Source organism: Marmota flaviventris, chromosome 11 (genome assembly GCF_047511675.1).
Source record: "Marmota flaviventris isolate mMarFla1 chromosome 11, mMarFla1.hap1, whole genome shotgun sequence".
Lineage (NCBI taxonomy): Eukaryota > Metazoa > Chordata > Mammalia > Rodentia > Sciuridae > Marmota > Marmota flaviventris.
Genome location: NC_092508.1, coordinates 794,040 through 809,064, shown reverse-complemented (window position 1 = coordinate 809,064; position 15,025 = coordinate 794,040). Strand labels below are relative to the sequence as shown.

Here is a 15,025-nt window from a genome sequence, read left to right as displayed (position 1 = left end):
CAGCCTTGCTTCTCCTGGGCTAGTGTCTCGGGAGCCGCGTCGGTGGCTGTCTGCTCCGGCAGTCAGGGTGTGGAGGTCTTGGGGCCCCTTCCTGGTGGCAGCCCTGCTAGGAGAAGCAGGGCTCTGATGGCTGACTGCCAGCCTCTCCTTTGACACGCCAGGAAACCAAGAGGGGCGCCTGGGCCTCAGAATCGCCCATGGCAGAGCTGGGGAAGATTCAAGGGACAAGCAGGGGCTGTGGGTGTGATTCTGGGGGTGTGCCTTCACCAAAGGCAAAGGCAAAGCTGAGGGCACTAACTGCCAGCACCCCTCAGTCACACAGGGCTCCCTGCAGACCAGGACCTGGGCAGTGAGAGCATGGGTGTGCTGCTGCCCGTGGTCACCAGGTGGCCTTGGGGACCAAGGGAAGGAAGGACATAGTGTATATGAGCGGCTCTCTGGCCCAAGTCCTCGGGGCTGACGGGAGACTCGGGCTCCTTCCTATGCCCACAGCCTCTGTGTGCCTGGCCCTGCGCCCGTGCCTCAATGGCGGCAAGTGCATCGATGACTGTGTCACCGGCAACCCCTCGTACACGTGCTCCTGCCTCGCAGGCTTCACAGGGCGGAGGTGCCACCTGGGTGAGTCCTGGCCCGGGGAACAGGGTGCTCACTGAGGGGACCGGCCCACTGGTGGCACTGGGCTCAGGAGTGCTGCTGGTGCAGGCGGTGACCCTGAAGGCCTGAGTCAGGGTCTCTGTCCCTCTGTGGTGGGGATGGCTGAGGGGCAGATGCCGTGGCTCTGTGGCAGTGAAGACGGTCGGCCGGTACTGCTGCTGTCCCTGGAGGCCTTCTCTGAGTCAAGCTCAGTTTGGCCATTTATCCCGCCCCCAACCCAAGGCTGTGGTGGCTCCTCCCAGCCCTATGTCCTCCACTGAAGCCCAGCCTGCCCGTTTCAGATGTGAACGAGTGTGCTTCACACCCGTGTCAGAATGGCGGGACCTGCACCAATGGTGTCAACAGCTTCAGTTGTGAATGCCCAGCTGGCTTCAGGGGACCCACCTGTGAGTCGGGTAAGAAGAACCTGCCAGCAGGCCCCATGACCTTGCTGCTGCAAGAGAGCTGGACTCGTGGTTAGAGAGGCTGAGGTCCAGGCCCTGGAGGGGCTCAGCCTCAGTTGTAGGCCACCCAGAGAGGCTGTCGGCGGGGGGGGGAGGCACTAGACAAAAGTCCTGCCTGTGGGTGAACAAGAGGAGTGACCCCAAGAGACACGGCTTCCAGGCCCTGATGCTGGAGTAGGAATGAAGCCTGATCTAGGCTGGTGTCTGGGTCAGCGCCCAGGCCCACGTCAAGGCCAGACCATCAGCAGAGCCTAGATGAGGCCCACCAAGATAGCTCGACGGGAAGACAGGGACTCCTGCAGTTCCTGGGCCAGCTCTAGGGTGAGCACAGACTCCCCAGCCCGCCCTCCACCTGCCCATGCCTCCTGAGCCAGCAGGTCCAAGGACACCCCTTCTCCCCACCCCAGGGTCTCAGAGCCCGGGCATGGGCTGGGTCCTTCTCCTCTCCACTCCTGCTTCCAGACCACTGGGGCTGGCCCTCTGCCTCAGAGCCTGGCTCTTTGAAGCTGTTCCTGGACGATTCAGCCTCAAATAATCATACTTTGACCAGCACCTGAGTTGGGGCCCCTTGGGTTCCCCTCGCCTTTGACCTCTTGACAAAGAAAGACGGGTCCCCCTCCTGGCCCGAGCCTCACTGTGGGGTGGTGCTTGCAGAGCTACACAAGGGAGCCCCTGAAAACCAAAGCATGGTGACCACCTGCCCTCGGGCTCAGCCTGCTGCGCTGACACATGTGAGTCATTCGTAGAACACACGGTGGTCAGCCCAGTGTCCGGATCGCAGCCACCTCAGCACCGCAGGTCACAGAAACCGTCTCTGCTGCTGTAGCAAGTTCAGGGAGGGCTCAGCAGGGGTCCTGGGTCTTTGCTGATCAGTAGCGCAGCCAGGCGCCCAACATGCCGTCCTCTCCTCCGTCATGCAGCCCTATCCCCATGTGACAGCACAGAGTGTCAAAATGGCGGCCAGTGCCAGGCGGAGAGTGGCTCTGCAGTGTGTGTGTGCCAGGCCGGGTACACAGGGGCCACCTGCGAGATGGGTGAGCAGTGACTCTCGGGGCAGAAGGGCCAGGGGAAGTGGGTGGTGCTGGGAGAGGTTCCCCTCCCAGCCAGATGCTGGGCCCGGGGTGTCCAACCTGGGCTCAGCCAACCTCCCACCTCTGCTGCCCCCAGATGTGGACGAGTGTGGCTCTGACCCCTGCCTAAATGGAGGGTCATGTGTCGACCTGGTGGGGAACTACACCTGCGTGTGTGTGGAGCCCTTCGAGGGACCTCGCTGCGAGACAGGTAGCTGGCCACATGCCCGTGTCCTGCCTCACTGTCCAGCTGAACCCCACATCTGCCTCTGGCTTGGGGAGGTCCCTGCCCTCTCCCCACTTCCCATCCCCTCCTGAGCTGGGGCCTGCAGAGCAGGGAGCAAGCTGTGTGAGGCTGGGTGAGGGTCTTCTCTTGCTCAGGGAAAGGTCTGGCCCTTGATTTCCTCTGCAAAATGCAAGAACAGACCTCCTCTTCCAGCTTAGTGTCATGGCTTTTTAACATCTTCCTGACCCAGAATCCGCCGGGGAGCTAGAAAGGAGGCCGGCCTTCAGTGCCTGCAGGGGGACCTTTTGCCATTTCCTGTTGTTTTAAACGTGGGTTGTGACAGTAGACCAAGGAAGAGGCCAACTAGAGATTTTGAAGCACCATAAAAAAAATGAGAACACAAAGGCTTCGGTGTCTGAGCACTGCTCTGACCCCAGGGCCACCCATGGGGCAGACATCCTGGAGGTGCAGGGGCTGCTGTGCCCTGGGTGCTGAGACAGACGCTTCAAATTCATTTTTGGCTTTAAAAAATAAGAAGGAAGTTAATTTAACCATGAGAAAGACACAGATGGACACTGCCTTCCATCCTTCTCCATGTCCATGGCCACCCAGGCAGAGCGTCCCCAGGGGGCAGGCTGGAGTGCAGAGGGCGGGGGCGGGGGGCACCTGGCCTGCTGGCTGCCTTCACACCGGGGTTGCAGTTCACTCCTCAGGTGGTTCACTAAACTCGTGTCAAAAAGCAGGTAAGTGGTTTCCAAAGATTTTTACAAATAAATCATGTTTGACACAGCATAATAATGCAAATGGAAGTGAATAATAAAAACAGCAGGACAGGCAGAGTGCCTGGTGTACGCCCGGAGCCCCAGCTGCTTGGAGGCTAAGGTAGGAGGATCACATGAGCCCAGTAGTTTGAGGCCAGGGCAACAAAGGAGACTCCATCCCCAAACCTACAAAAGCCCCAGAACTGACACTTGTACCACTGATGGAAGTTCGCTAGCTACGTACAAAGTGCAAGCCCTGACAGTCCAACCAGAGTTCATGGGAACTGACCGATGAACTGGAGACTACAGAGTGGCTGCTCTCATGCTAACTGCTCTAGAAATTCCCAAGCAAAGCCTGCAAGTGCCCTGACCTCAGCCACTGGACCACACAGCCTAGGGCTGCCATCCCCGAGAGGAAGGCAGGGAGAGGAGAGCCCTGCAATCACCCCAGACGCTGTCGGAGCACCCAGGCTGCTCCCGGGTCAGGAGCCCTCTGAGTGCAGAAGCAAGATTCAGTTTGAAGGCTCAAACAGAGGTTGGGGGCTGAGAGCAGAACAGATGGAGCTGTGGGTGGGGGGAGGGGACGTGAGATCAGGAAGGGCCTGGAGTCTTTGCTTCAGTGTGATCTGGGTCGGGGGATCCACAAAGCTAGGACAGAACACCAGAAAGCGACTCCCCTCTCCAACAGGGCTGGGAAAGTCACCCACACCTGCCAGAGCGGAGAGCACTCTCCACACCAGGGCCAGGGTGGAGAGAGCCTCAGGAGGAGCCCTTCAGCTATGGAGAAAGCCGTGCCGAGGTGAGGACTGAGCTGATAGCCCCACGGCCTCAGAAGGAAGTCCAAAAGAATCAAGCGGACCCCAGGTCTTGACCACACGCAGGAACATCCTACACTCCCCAAACAGCATAACAGGCCTACGCAGGGCCCGGAACCCAAGCTACCCAGTCAAAGATGTCAGGCAAGCAGAGAAGACAGACGTGACCTATATCCAGGAGAAAAACAGATCAGCAGAAACAGAGACAAGAGCATCATTATAGATATTTAGACACTCATATGAGAATGCTGCATATTCTCAAGACTGTTGAGGGAGGAAAAGGGAATAATGAGAAGTACAAAATATTTTTAAAAGAAACTGTAGTGATGAAAACTATGTCTGAGTTTTTAGAGTACACTGGATTGTGACAGCAGGTTAGATGCTGCAGAGGGAGGTCCAACGCACGAGAAGGAGGGAGAGGAATAGAAACAACTCAGGAAGTCGTCCAGAGAGCAGGACTGGAAGCACAGGTGATCTGTGGCCCACAGGACAGCCCCAAGAGGCCTGGATGTGTGCACCTGGAGTCCACGGAAGAGGAAGAGGCGGGAAGAGGGAGTCCCATAAACAGTACAGAAGACATGACGGCCAAGTACCTTCCAAAGTTGATGAAAACTAAGCCCAAGTGCTCACGAAGAGCATGAAGAAAACCACACAAAGATACCCCGTGAGCACCGCTGGGCCCAGCACAAGGAACGTGTCTCAGCAGCAGCAAAGGGACACGTCGTCACATCCAGAGAACCTGGGTGACAGCAGGCTCGCCAGAAGCTGCACTCACCAGCACACACGAGTGACATCATTTCAGTGCTGAAAGAAAAAACTATCCGCAGAGCAGAACTATCTTTCAGAAATTAAGGAGAAATGAAGACTTTTTTACATGAACAAATGCCAAGAGCATTCATTGGCCTATCTGTGTTGTAAAAATGTCAAATGTTTCAGATGAAAGGAAAATGATCCCAGGGAAAACTATGGGTTTACACAAAGTACAGAATGTTAGAAACTACCGATCTGTAGGTAAAGGACTTTCTTACTTCAAAAGCTCTTTAAAGACAATTTAAAAATAAGCAATTTTTATTCTAAAGGTGAGGTAGTATCCTGATGTGGTGTTGCACACCTATAATCCCAGTGACTACAGAGGTTAAGGCAGGAGGGTTGCAAGTTCAAGGCTAGCCTGAGTGACATAGCAAGACCCTGTCTCAAAATAAAAATAAAAATGGGTGGGATGTAACTAGTGGTGAAGCACTTCTGGGTTCAATACCCAGTACAAAAAGAAAGTTTGAAAAATGAAGTAGTGATATATTTATTCCTAGGTAGGAATAAACTATCATACAAGGTGGTGCAGACTTTCTGTAAGGACCAGATAAATACTTTTGGCCTTGAAAACAATATCGTCTCTGTCACAGCTACTCAGCTCTGCCATTGTGATAGGAAATCAGCCATAGATAAGACACAAATGTATGGCAGAGATGGGTGCCAAAAAAATCTTTAATTTTTAAAATGAGCGGCAGGCGAGATTTGGTCTGTGGACCATAGTTTATCAACCTGGCATAAAAGACAGGAAGAAATGGAAGTATAATATTATAAAAGCCTCATGTTATATAAAGTGGCATAGTATTACTTAAAGGTAAAGGCAAAAGATAAGTTGTAAGTAAAAGATAAACATTGTAATCTCTAGAGCAACAAGTAAAAAAACAAGATAAACTAAAACCAGTTGTGGGGGTAGAATGGTAGATGCTTAATCAATCCAGAGGTAGGAAAAAAGTAACAAAGGAGCATCAGGACACACAGATTCATACAAGACGACAGGTTCAATCTAATCACATCTGTAGTTCAGTAAGATGTAAACCAAAGGCACCAGTTAGAGACGAGGTTGTCAGTGAATCAAAAACCAAAACCCATCAAGACACTGTTTAAAGAAACCCAAACCAAGCGTGGCAGTGCAGATCATCTCAGAGTGATGGACGGGTTTCTAGTCCTGAGTGCGATAGAGTAAGCACACTCTATCCTGTCTCTCCCACTGAATGCAGCCGTAAACCTGGACAGAATGCGTGGACTAGCTATCTGAGGACTCGGGGAAGTAAATAGTAGCAGGTGGACTGGGGAAGGAGACCAAGCCAAGAAGTGCCACCGAGCCAGTGGTGAGTTCACTTTTTTTCCCCTCTCTGGTATCCCCTCAGTTTGGACTCAAAGTCACTCTGAAACCAAAAGTGAGCAACATGTCCACAACATGGACAAAGGAGAGCCCAGAATCCCTGTGGCCAGGCTCCAGAAGCAGGGCCCACGGAGGCCCACTGTGGGGACCTCACAGTGTGAGCAGGGAACCTTCCTCACCAACTGGAGGTGCTACAGTTGCAAAGGGTATAGCCAACCCCTGTTACTGTCCTTCTCTGCCCCCCACCACGAGTACAGTCACAGGAGCAGATGGTAGGGAGGGCGATTGAAAGCTCAGCTTTCTAGCCACAGGACCAAGAAGAGTAACCCAGAGAGCTCATGGAGACTGAGCAGAGGTTGCACCTGGGACCAGCAACTTTAGGAAGCTATTTATGAACTCTTGGGCTCCCCCAGGTTAGGCATGTGTGATCTGACCCAAAGTTTAAAGACAATACCTTTCATCATAGTTCCCCTAAAGATAAAAATTTAGATGTAAATCTTACAAAATGCACAGAATTTGTATGATTAAGCCTATGAAATAATGATGAAAGAAGCCAAAGGAAGTCTAAGTGAATGGTTGGACACCCCATGTTCATGGATGAGAAGAGTCAACATGGTAAAGTAAAGATGTCAGTTTTCCCCACATTGATTAATTAATAGGATTCCAACCAAAATCTCAGCAGGATTTTTTTTTGTAGATATGGACAAGATTGTTCTAAAATTTATATGGAAATTTATATGAATAGCCAAAACAATTTTGAAAAAGAAGAATAAATATTGAGGATTTGCACTACCAGGTGTTAAGACTAACTATAAACCTACACTGAAGACAACCACGTGTTATTGGCAAATGGGTCAATGGGACAGAAGAGAGAATTCAAAATCAGATTCACACAAATACGGTCCATTAACTTTTGAAAAATATATAAAAGCAATTCAATGGATAAAGGATGATCCTTCCAACAAATGGGATTGAAATTTTACTTATGCAAAAAAAAAAAAAAACCTCAAACCTCACACCTTATACAAATATTAACTCAAAATGGAGCATAAACCTAAATGGAAAATGTAGAACTATAACATTTTTAAAAGAAAATGTGAAAAAAAATATTGGTAACCTGGCCTCAGCAAAAGCATTATCTATACCAGAAAAAAAAAATAGATAAATTAGACTTCTTTGCCCAAATTAAAAGCTTTTGCACTGTGAAAGACATAGTTAAAAGAATGAAAAGACAAAAATACAGACGGGGAGAAAATATTTGGAAAACTCACCTCTGATAAAGGACTTGATGTGGGAAAGCAACCAACTGTGGGAAAAGAACTCAGTCATAAAATGGACAAGAGACTTAAGACTCACGACCACAGGAGCACACAGGTGGAGGACAGATGGAGGGTGTTCTCGTCCTTATCAGTAGCCATGAGGGAGATGCTAGCCCCAGGGTACAATGAGATACCCCCCCACACTGACTGCAGTGTCCAGAAGACGTGATGATGATCTGGTGTGGACACAGAGCAGTGGACTCGCACACATTTGGGGTGACTACAAAATGGTTCTGCCACTCTAAAAACAACGTGGCAGTTTTATATGTTAAACATACACCTATAATGTGGCCCAGCATCCTATTCCTAGGTATTCACCCTACAGAAATGAAAACTGCAAAACTCTACACAGTGTTTTAATCATGTCTATTTATGTTCACCAGAAATCTAAAACTCAAGTCTCCTACATCGGGTGAGTGGACAGATAAACTGTGGTGACAACGGAAAACACCCCTCAGTCTCAAAGGGAACTCATCCTTACACACTCACTGAGATGACCTCAGCAGCACTCTAGGGAAGGAAGCCCGTCACAAGAGATTCCTGCATGTGTGTGACTCAGCCTTTGTCAGTGTGACAGACACCTGAGAGAAACCACCTAAAGGAGGCCATGTTTGAAGGGTTTATTGTTTCAGAGGACACTGTCTGTACCTTTGGGCCTCGGTGAGGCAGGACTTCATGGCGGAAGCACATGGTGAAGGAGGCTGCTCACCTAACGGCAGCCAGGAAGCACGGAGAAGGACAAGATAGACCAGGGCCCCAGGATCCCCTTCAAGGACACACACTAATGATATCCTACTGCGTCCCAGGAGTGCCGTCAGCTGGGGACCAGGCCTCCAGCACAGGAGCTTGCAGGGCCACGTGAGATCTCTGCCACATTCCATTCACCTGGCATTCTCGAAGAGGCAACACTGCAGTGGTGGGCAGCTGTGGTGGCCAGGAGCTCAGAGGATCAGGGGTCCGAACCTCTGAAGAAACAGAACACGAAGTCTCTGGAATGATGGGATGTTCTGTATCCTGGTTGTGATGGGGTTCCACAAATCTATACAGTGTTAAAATTCATAGCAGTTACACCAAAAATGCCAATTTTACTGTATATTAATTTATAAAGATGAATTTTAAATGTACCTGAAAAATTGATCAAATGCTAATCAAGAGGAGGTTGCAGTAGCTATATTAATATCAGATAGCTTGAATTTTAGTTATAGGAGTAAAAAGAGGGAACCTTTTATAATGGTAAAGGGATCAATTCATCAAGACAACCTAAGTATACTTGCACCTGTTAGCCCTACTAATGTGTATCAAAATACATGACACAAAACCGGACAAACTGCAAGAAGAAGCAGATCGATGATTACAGGTGATTCCAGTAATTCACAGAACACATGAAAAACCAACATGGCTACGGAAGACTTGGACTTGGCCTAACAGGTGTTCCAAGAGTACACACATTCTTGAAAAGAATTCATGGAGCATCCCCATGATAGGCCACTGCTGGCCATAACATGAGGCTCAGTAAAAAATATTATGTTTTCTGGCCAGAACGAAGCTAAACTAAGAATCAATAGAAACACACCTGGAAAATCCCAATAATCTTACCAAGGGGAATGTTTGACCAGGAGTGCCTAGGGGCCCTGGCTTTGGGCTGGCTTCCCAGAGCTGCACGTACAGGTATTAAAATTTACAGCAGGAAATGCACTTCCAGGAAACCAGGAAGGAGCCGGCAGGTGCTGAGCTACAGGGGGCAGAGCAGCTATAAATCGTTTTCCAGAAAATAAGCCTCTGGCTTAAAGTCCCACCTGACACTGAGAACAGAGGTGCAAACCCAGCCAGAACGTGGCTCTTCTCCTCCTGGGGGGAGCCTGCATTCTCCCCACTCCTGAGTGGCCAGTTGTGACCACGGCCTTTCTTGCAGGAAGCCACTCAGTGCCTGACGCCTGCCTCTCTGCCCCCTGCCAGAACGGGGGCACCTGTGTGGATGCAGACCAGGGCTACGTGTGCGAGTGCCCGGAAGGCTTCATGGGCCTGGACTGCACGGAGAGTGCGTTGGATTATACCCCAGGGCTGGGGCAGGAGGACCCAGCTTTGCCCATGGGTAGCAAAAGCAGGGAGGGTCCTTCCATAGGGTGTGCATGCAGGAAGCTCCCGAGAGAAGGTGTGTGAGGACGTGTGTGTACACACAGTGGTTGTGGGAGGGTGGCCAGGCAGGGCAGGTGGGAGAGCCCATCTTCTGTGGCCCTACAATAGGACCCTCTCCCTCCCTGTGGCAGGAATCCCCAGTGACTGTGAGTGCCGCAACGGAGGCAGGTGCCTGGGTACCAACACTACCTTCTGCCAGTGCCCCCCAGGGTTCTTTGGACTCCTGTGTGAATTTGGTAGGTGTCGTGCTGGAGGTGGGGGCAGTCATCCTGCTCTGTCGAGCATCCCTATCAGCAGGGTCCCATAACCCTCACTGCCACCCTGTGCGGGAGAGGCGAGTGGCTGCAGAAGTGCTCCACCCTGGTCTCCCTAGCAGGGTCACTGGGTCTTGGGCAGCCCCACCCTTGTCGAGGACCTGAGGTCCCCAGGAATACAGGCCCACATGGGAGCATCCTCTTCCTCTCTGCAGAAGTCACAGCCACACCCTGCAACATGAACACCCAGTGCCCAGACGGAGGCTACTGCATGGAGTACGGTGGGAGCTACCTGTGTGTCTGCCACACGGGCCACAATGTCACCCACGGTTAGTGGCTCCAGAAGGGCCTGCGGGGGTCCTGGCCAAAGAGGAGGGGCGGGGTGTCCTGCAGGAGAAGGCAGCACCACGCGGGCAGGGCCAGTGCTGCTGTCTGGCCTCTGGCAACAGCTTTTCCTGCAGTGTGGGCGGCGAGCTCCTGGGCGCGGAGGGAGAAAGACTTTGACCAGGACACAGGCAACAGTGTGGATTCCCTAGCCCCTCCCCCCGCAGATCTGTTGAAAGGCTTAGTGCATACATAATTAGGGTATTTGCACTTCCTACTATTTATTTGCTAGTGTCAAGATGCTTAACCTCGTGACATAATTCTGCATATATCGAGTTTGCCAGCAGTGATGATAAGACATCTGTGTGTCACAGCTCAGTGCTACCCCATGAAGAGCGAGGGTGAATTATGCTAAAACCAAGAATGAGAAATTCCAGGGAGGAGCCTTTGAGTCCACAGAATATTTTAAGTGGCCTTGGCTCCAGTCATGATTCCTAGGCGACCCTGGCAGCACATGCTCTAGGACCAGCCTCTGCGTGCCCTCCCCCCACAGCCCTGCCATCGCCCTGCGACTCAGACCCTTGCTTCAATGGAGGTTCCTGTGACTCCCACGACGACTCCTACACGTGCGAGTGCCCGCGCGGATTCCACGGCCGGCACTGCGAGAAAGGTGCCCCAGGAGGGCGGGGTCTGCGGGGACGCTGCCGGGGGCGGGGCCTGCGGGGACGCTGCCGGGGGCGGGGTCTGGGGGGATGCTGCCGGGGGCGGGGTCTGCGGGGACGCTGCCGGAGGCGGGGCCTGCGGGGACGCTGCCGGGGGCGGGGTCTGCGGGACGCTGCCGGGGGCGGGGTCTGCGGGGATGCTGCTGGAGGCGGGGCCTGCGGGGATGCTGCTGGAGGCGGGGTCTGCGGGGACGCTGCCGGGGGCGGGGTCTGCGGGGATGCTGCTGGAGGCGGGGCCTGCGGGGATGCTGCTGGAGGCGGGGCCTGCGGAGATGCTGCCGGGGCGGGGTCTGGGGGGATGCTGCCGGGGGCGGGGCCTGCGGGGATGCTGCGGGGTCAGCACCCTGGAGAGCGCCTGTGCGCAGGCCCCGGTTCTATTTCCGAGCATCTTCTGTTTTTTCCTGGGATCACTCTGGGACCTCCCTTGCGATGCTGCTCTGTCGTACTTATCCGGAGCAGCGCCTCATTATTTTGACTGTCTTTTTTGTCATTTGTTCTGATCTGCATCCCTCAGAACGGGCTTTACTTTCTTTCTGCTCAGCATTTTTCCAAATAGATCTTAGAATCATTGTATTGAGTTTTTTTAAAAAGTATTTCATTAGAAGTTTGTTAACCTTATTACATGTGGAGAATGTAGACATTTTACAGCCTTCATCTCCCAGCATCTCAGGCATCCCTTGGCCAGAGTCCAGTGTGGTCAGGCCTTTTATCCCAGCTCAGGCCTGGGCTTCTCTGGAGAGCCAATACCCTACCTGATCCACCTAGGAGCTTCCCAGACACCTCTGCTGCTCTTCACCTGTCCCTGACAGTGGCCCCTGAGACCCCTCTGGCCTCTCCTACTCCTGCAGCAAGAAAGGGGGTTCACAAGGGAAGGGGCCCCTGCTCAGTTCTTTGCCAGACCTGCTGAGTCTCCTCCTCCATATGCTCCTGGAACCACTGCCCCCGTCCTGGGCCCTGCCCAGAACTCATCTGCACTCTCCTCCAGCAGCCCACCTCCCGTAAGGGCTGGAGGCTCCCAGAGCACGTGCCACCCCTCCCCAGGCCCGGTTCCCAGTACCCAGCATCCCTGCACCATTGTCCCTGTGCCCACCTGAGGAACTGCGTAGGCTCCCTTCAGGGGCCCCACTCCTGAGAGCAGAGGAAGCCACAGGTGTGGACAGCCCCAAGGGGGACCCAGGGAGGATTCAGGAGTCTGCTTTCAGAGGTGGGACATGCAGCTGTGAGGCCTCCCAGGGTGTAGAGTGGGGGAGAGGAGGGGTGGACTCTGAGGGATAGGAAGGCCCCCTCTTGCTCTGCCTTCCTGGCAGGACAGCAAGAAATCCAAGGACCCAACTCACTAGGCCCTGTCAAGCTGTGGTGGTCAAGATGGGAGGACAGACAGACAGGTCTGATTGGCAACTGCCATTCAAATCACACCTTTAAAGCACAGGCCTCACAACCTATACTTCAGGAGCCAAGAAAGCACTGGAATCAGAACCACTGCTATGGATGGTGATGTCACATCAATCACAACTCAGCCCCCCCCCCCCGCCCCCCGCTTCAGATGCCAAACAGGAAGGAGGGAGCATCATGTGCTGTGGTGTGGGGCCTGCTCTCCACCAAAGAGCCCACCTGAGGCTCAATAGGGGTCTACAGACTGCAAGCCCTGCCCCCGTGTATGTCCTGGCTAACTTGGCCTCAGCCGAGAAGCAGGCCTGGCCGGCCAGGGGCAGAAGGCACGAGCAGTGGGCTGCCGGTGCTCACCATCGTCTCTGTCCTCCCACACAGCCCGGCCACACCTGTGCAGCTCAGGGCCCTGTCGGAATGGGGGCACGTGCAAGGAGTCCGGGGGCGAATACCACTGCAGCTGCCCCTACCGCTTCACCGGGAGGCACTGTGAGATCGGTGCGGCCCCAGCATGGAGTGGGGTGGCTGGCAAGCCCTGAACTGGGCCCAATCAGTTGGAATCAGCATGGGAAGAGTGGGAGGGAGCCAAACTTCCACCTGAGACCCCCAGCCCCCATCCCAGCCACCTGAGTGTGTCTCTCAGGAATACCCCATCACGAAGGCTCCCAGCCCTAGGATGTTAGGGAAGTGGGTGGGGGTGAAGGGAAGCATCTAGCCGTGACACCTGACCCTGCTGGGTGCCTTCTGCTTTCAGGGAAACCAGACTCCTGCGCCTCCGGCCCCTGTCACAACGGTGGTACCTGCTTCCACTACATTGGCAAATACAAGTGTGACTGTCCCCCAGGCTTCTCCGGGCGGCACTGTGAGATAGGTAGGGTTGGGAACAGCAGGGGAACTCTCCTATGGATATAGGCCCAGTGGGCAGGGCTGGCCTGGGTCCTGCAGGAATAGGAGGTGGATCTGGGTTCAGGAGGTAGGACACCCCCATGCATCTGAGAGCCCCTCGGGAGACTTGGTGATGGGAACCCTCCTGCTCTCTTTCAGCCCCCTCCCCCTGCTTCCGGAGCCCATGTGTAAATGGGGGCACCTGTGAGGATCTAGGCATGGATTTCTCCTGTCACTGCCAAGCAGGGTACACAGGACACCGGTGCCAGGCAGGTGAGCAATCCAGGGGACTGGGCTGGGGGCCATGCCAAGGGTGGGACCGGGCAGAGACGGGAAGGAAAAAAGGAAGGAAACCTCAGAAACTGCCAGTGCCCAAAAGTCCAGCACCTTGCTCCAGAAGGGTGCGAGCTGGGCCTCCTCAGACCCTGGGCCCAGCAGAGGAATGGCGGCTCTGGACAGGCTGCTGTGCTCTTGTTCCTGCAGAGGTGGACTGTGGCCGCCCAGAAGAGGTGAAGCATGCCACCATGCGCTTCAATGGAACTCGCCTGGGCTCGGTGGCTTTGTACACATGTGACCATGGCTACAGCCTGAGTGCCCCCAGCCACACCAGCATCTGCTTGCCGCAAGGTGTCTGGAGTCAGCTTCCCCAGTGCTTAGGTGATTTCGTGGGCCCTCAGGGGAGGGTGGACGGGACAACCCCCCCACCAGCCAGCTTCCTCCTGGCCTAGCCCCACCTTCCCTGTCTCCTCTCTGTGCATTGGGGATGTGGATCCTGTCAACTTTACTCGGGAACATCCTCACTAAGGGCTTCCCTAACCTCAGAGTAGCTCAGAACAGAGGGTCAACCTCCTACAGGCCCACTCTGCAGATGAAGCCGCCAAGGCCAAGACCGTGGCCAAGTGCAGGGTCCTAAGGAGGCAGACCCAGGCTAGGACCTGCCTCGTACTCCCACCCACCCAGACCTGTGGTGTCAGATATGTGTTTGCACAACACCCCCCGCCCCACCCCACCCCCCACAACACGCAGGGCACGGCAGAGGGCTGCCCCAGAGAGCACTGCCTCTGGGTCCTGCTGTGTCTGCTCCGGAGCTTAGGGTGCATACCTGGAGGCAGGCGGCCTCAAGACGCAGGGCTCTGACACAGTGGCACGAGTGTTGCACCAAGCCAAGGCATCCAGGCTCTTCCTCCGAAAAGCTGTGTGATGTTTACATGGTTTTCATAAAACAAGGATTTCTAAGCAACAAGCTTAGGGCTGGTGGTGACATCATCCAGACAGGAATGGGGCACATAAGCCCATTAATATCTCCCAAATGTCCCCAAAGCCCAACCCACCCTGTGCAGCCCTACCCAGGTGAAGAGCTCTATGGACTGCCTGGTTCACAACCATCTGTCCTCTACTCCTGACCTCCCAAGGCTCATGCCTGACTGTCAAGAGACCTTTCCAGTGCTGCTTCTCCCCAGCTTGTTGCCAAATGAGAGGCCAGTGTCCTCAAGAGAACAGGAGCTCACCAGAAAGACCCTGAGGCCCCCGAGAAGCACAGCCACTCCAGAGTAGGAAAAGAGGTCCAGACAGCAAGCCCCGGGGGTGGAGGGTGCAGAAAGCAGACTAACAGCACAAAATAGCAAGTACACTCTAGATCATGCCTGCTTCATATTGTACAGTACAAATACAGGATCCAAGTCCCGCTGTAGAGAAAGAGGCCTGAGTGCTTACAGCCACTGCACTATAAATAGTACAAAGTGACGCACAAGCCTCAACTTGGCGTTGCCCATACAAAACAGGATCAATAGTTTTTAAGGAGAAAGTATAAATAAAAGGATTTAAGACTACAATAGTTGAAATAAACATAATTTAGTAGTGGACATAGATGAAGAATAAGTT

General features: G+C 53.7%; 1 protein-coding gene across 10 annotated transcripts in view; it reads left to right on the top strand.

Moving 5' to 3' along the window:
- The window catches only part of Sned1 (sushi, nidogen and EGF like domains 1), a 75,029-nt gene that overhangs the window by 27,908 nt on the left and 32,096 nt on the right, over window positions 1-15,025 (top strand). For all 10 annotated transcript variants that reach the window (XR_011709201.1, XM_071619480.1, XM_071619479.1 and 7 more), the window contains 12 exons: window positions 493-618; window positions 936-1,049; window positions 2,018-2,131; window positions 2,265-2,378; window positions 9,350-9,475; window positions 9,705-9,809; window positions 10,043-10,156; window positions 10,705-10,821; window positions 12,641-12,757; window positions 13,014-13,130; window positions 13,304-13,417; window positions 13,628-13,801. Coding sequence is in view for 9 of the 10 variants with exons in the window: in XM_071619480.1 (XP_071475581.1) it covers window positions 493-618; window positions 936-1,049; window positions 2,018-2,131; window positions 2,265-2,378; window positions 9,350-9,475; window positions 9,705-9,809; window positions 10,043-10,156; window positions 10,705-10,821; window positions 12,641-12,757; window positions 13,014-13,130; window positions 13,304-13,417; window positions 13,628-13,801 (1,452 nt within the window). In the remaining variant the exon portion in view is untranslated. The remainder of the gene's footprint in view (window positions 1-492; window positions 619-935; window positions 1,050-2,017; window positions 2,132-2,264; window positions 2,379-9,349; window positions 9,476-9,704; window positions 9,810-10,042; window positions 10,157-10,704; window positions 10,822-12,640; window positions 12,758-13,013; window positions 13,131-13,303; window positions 13,418-13,627; window positions 13,802-15,025) is intronic.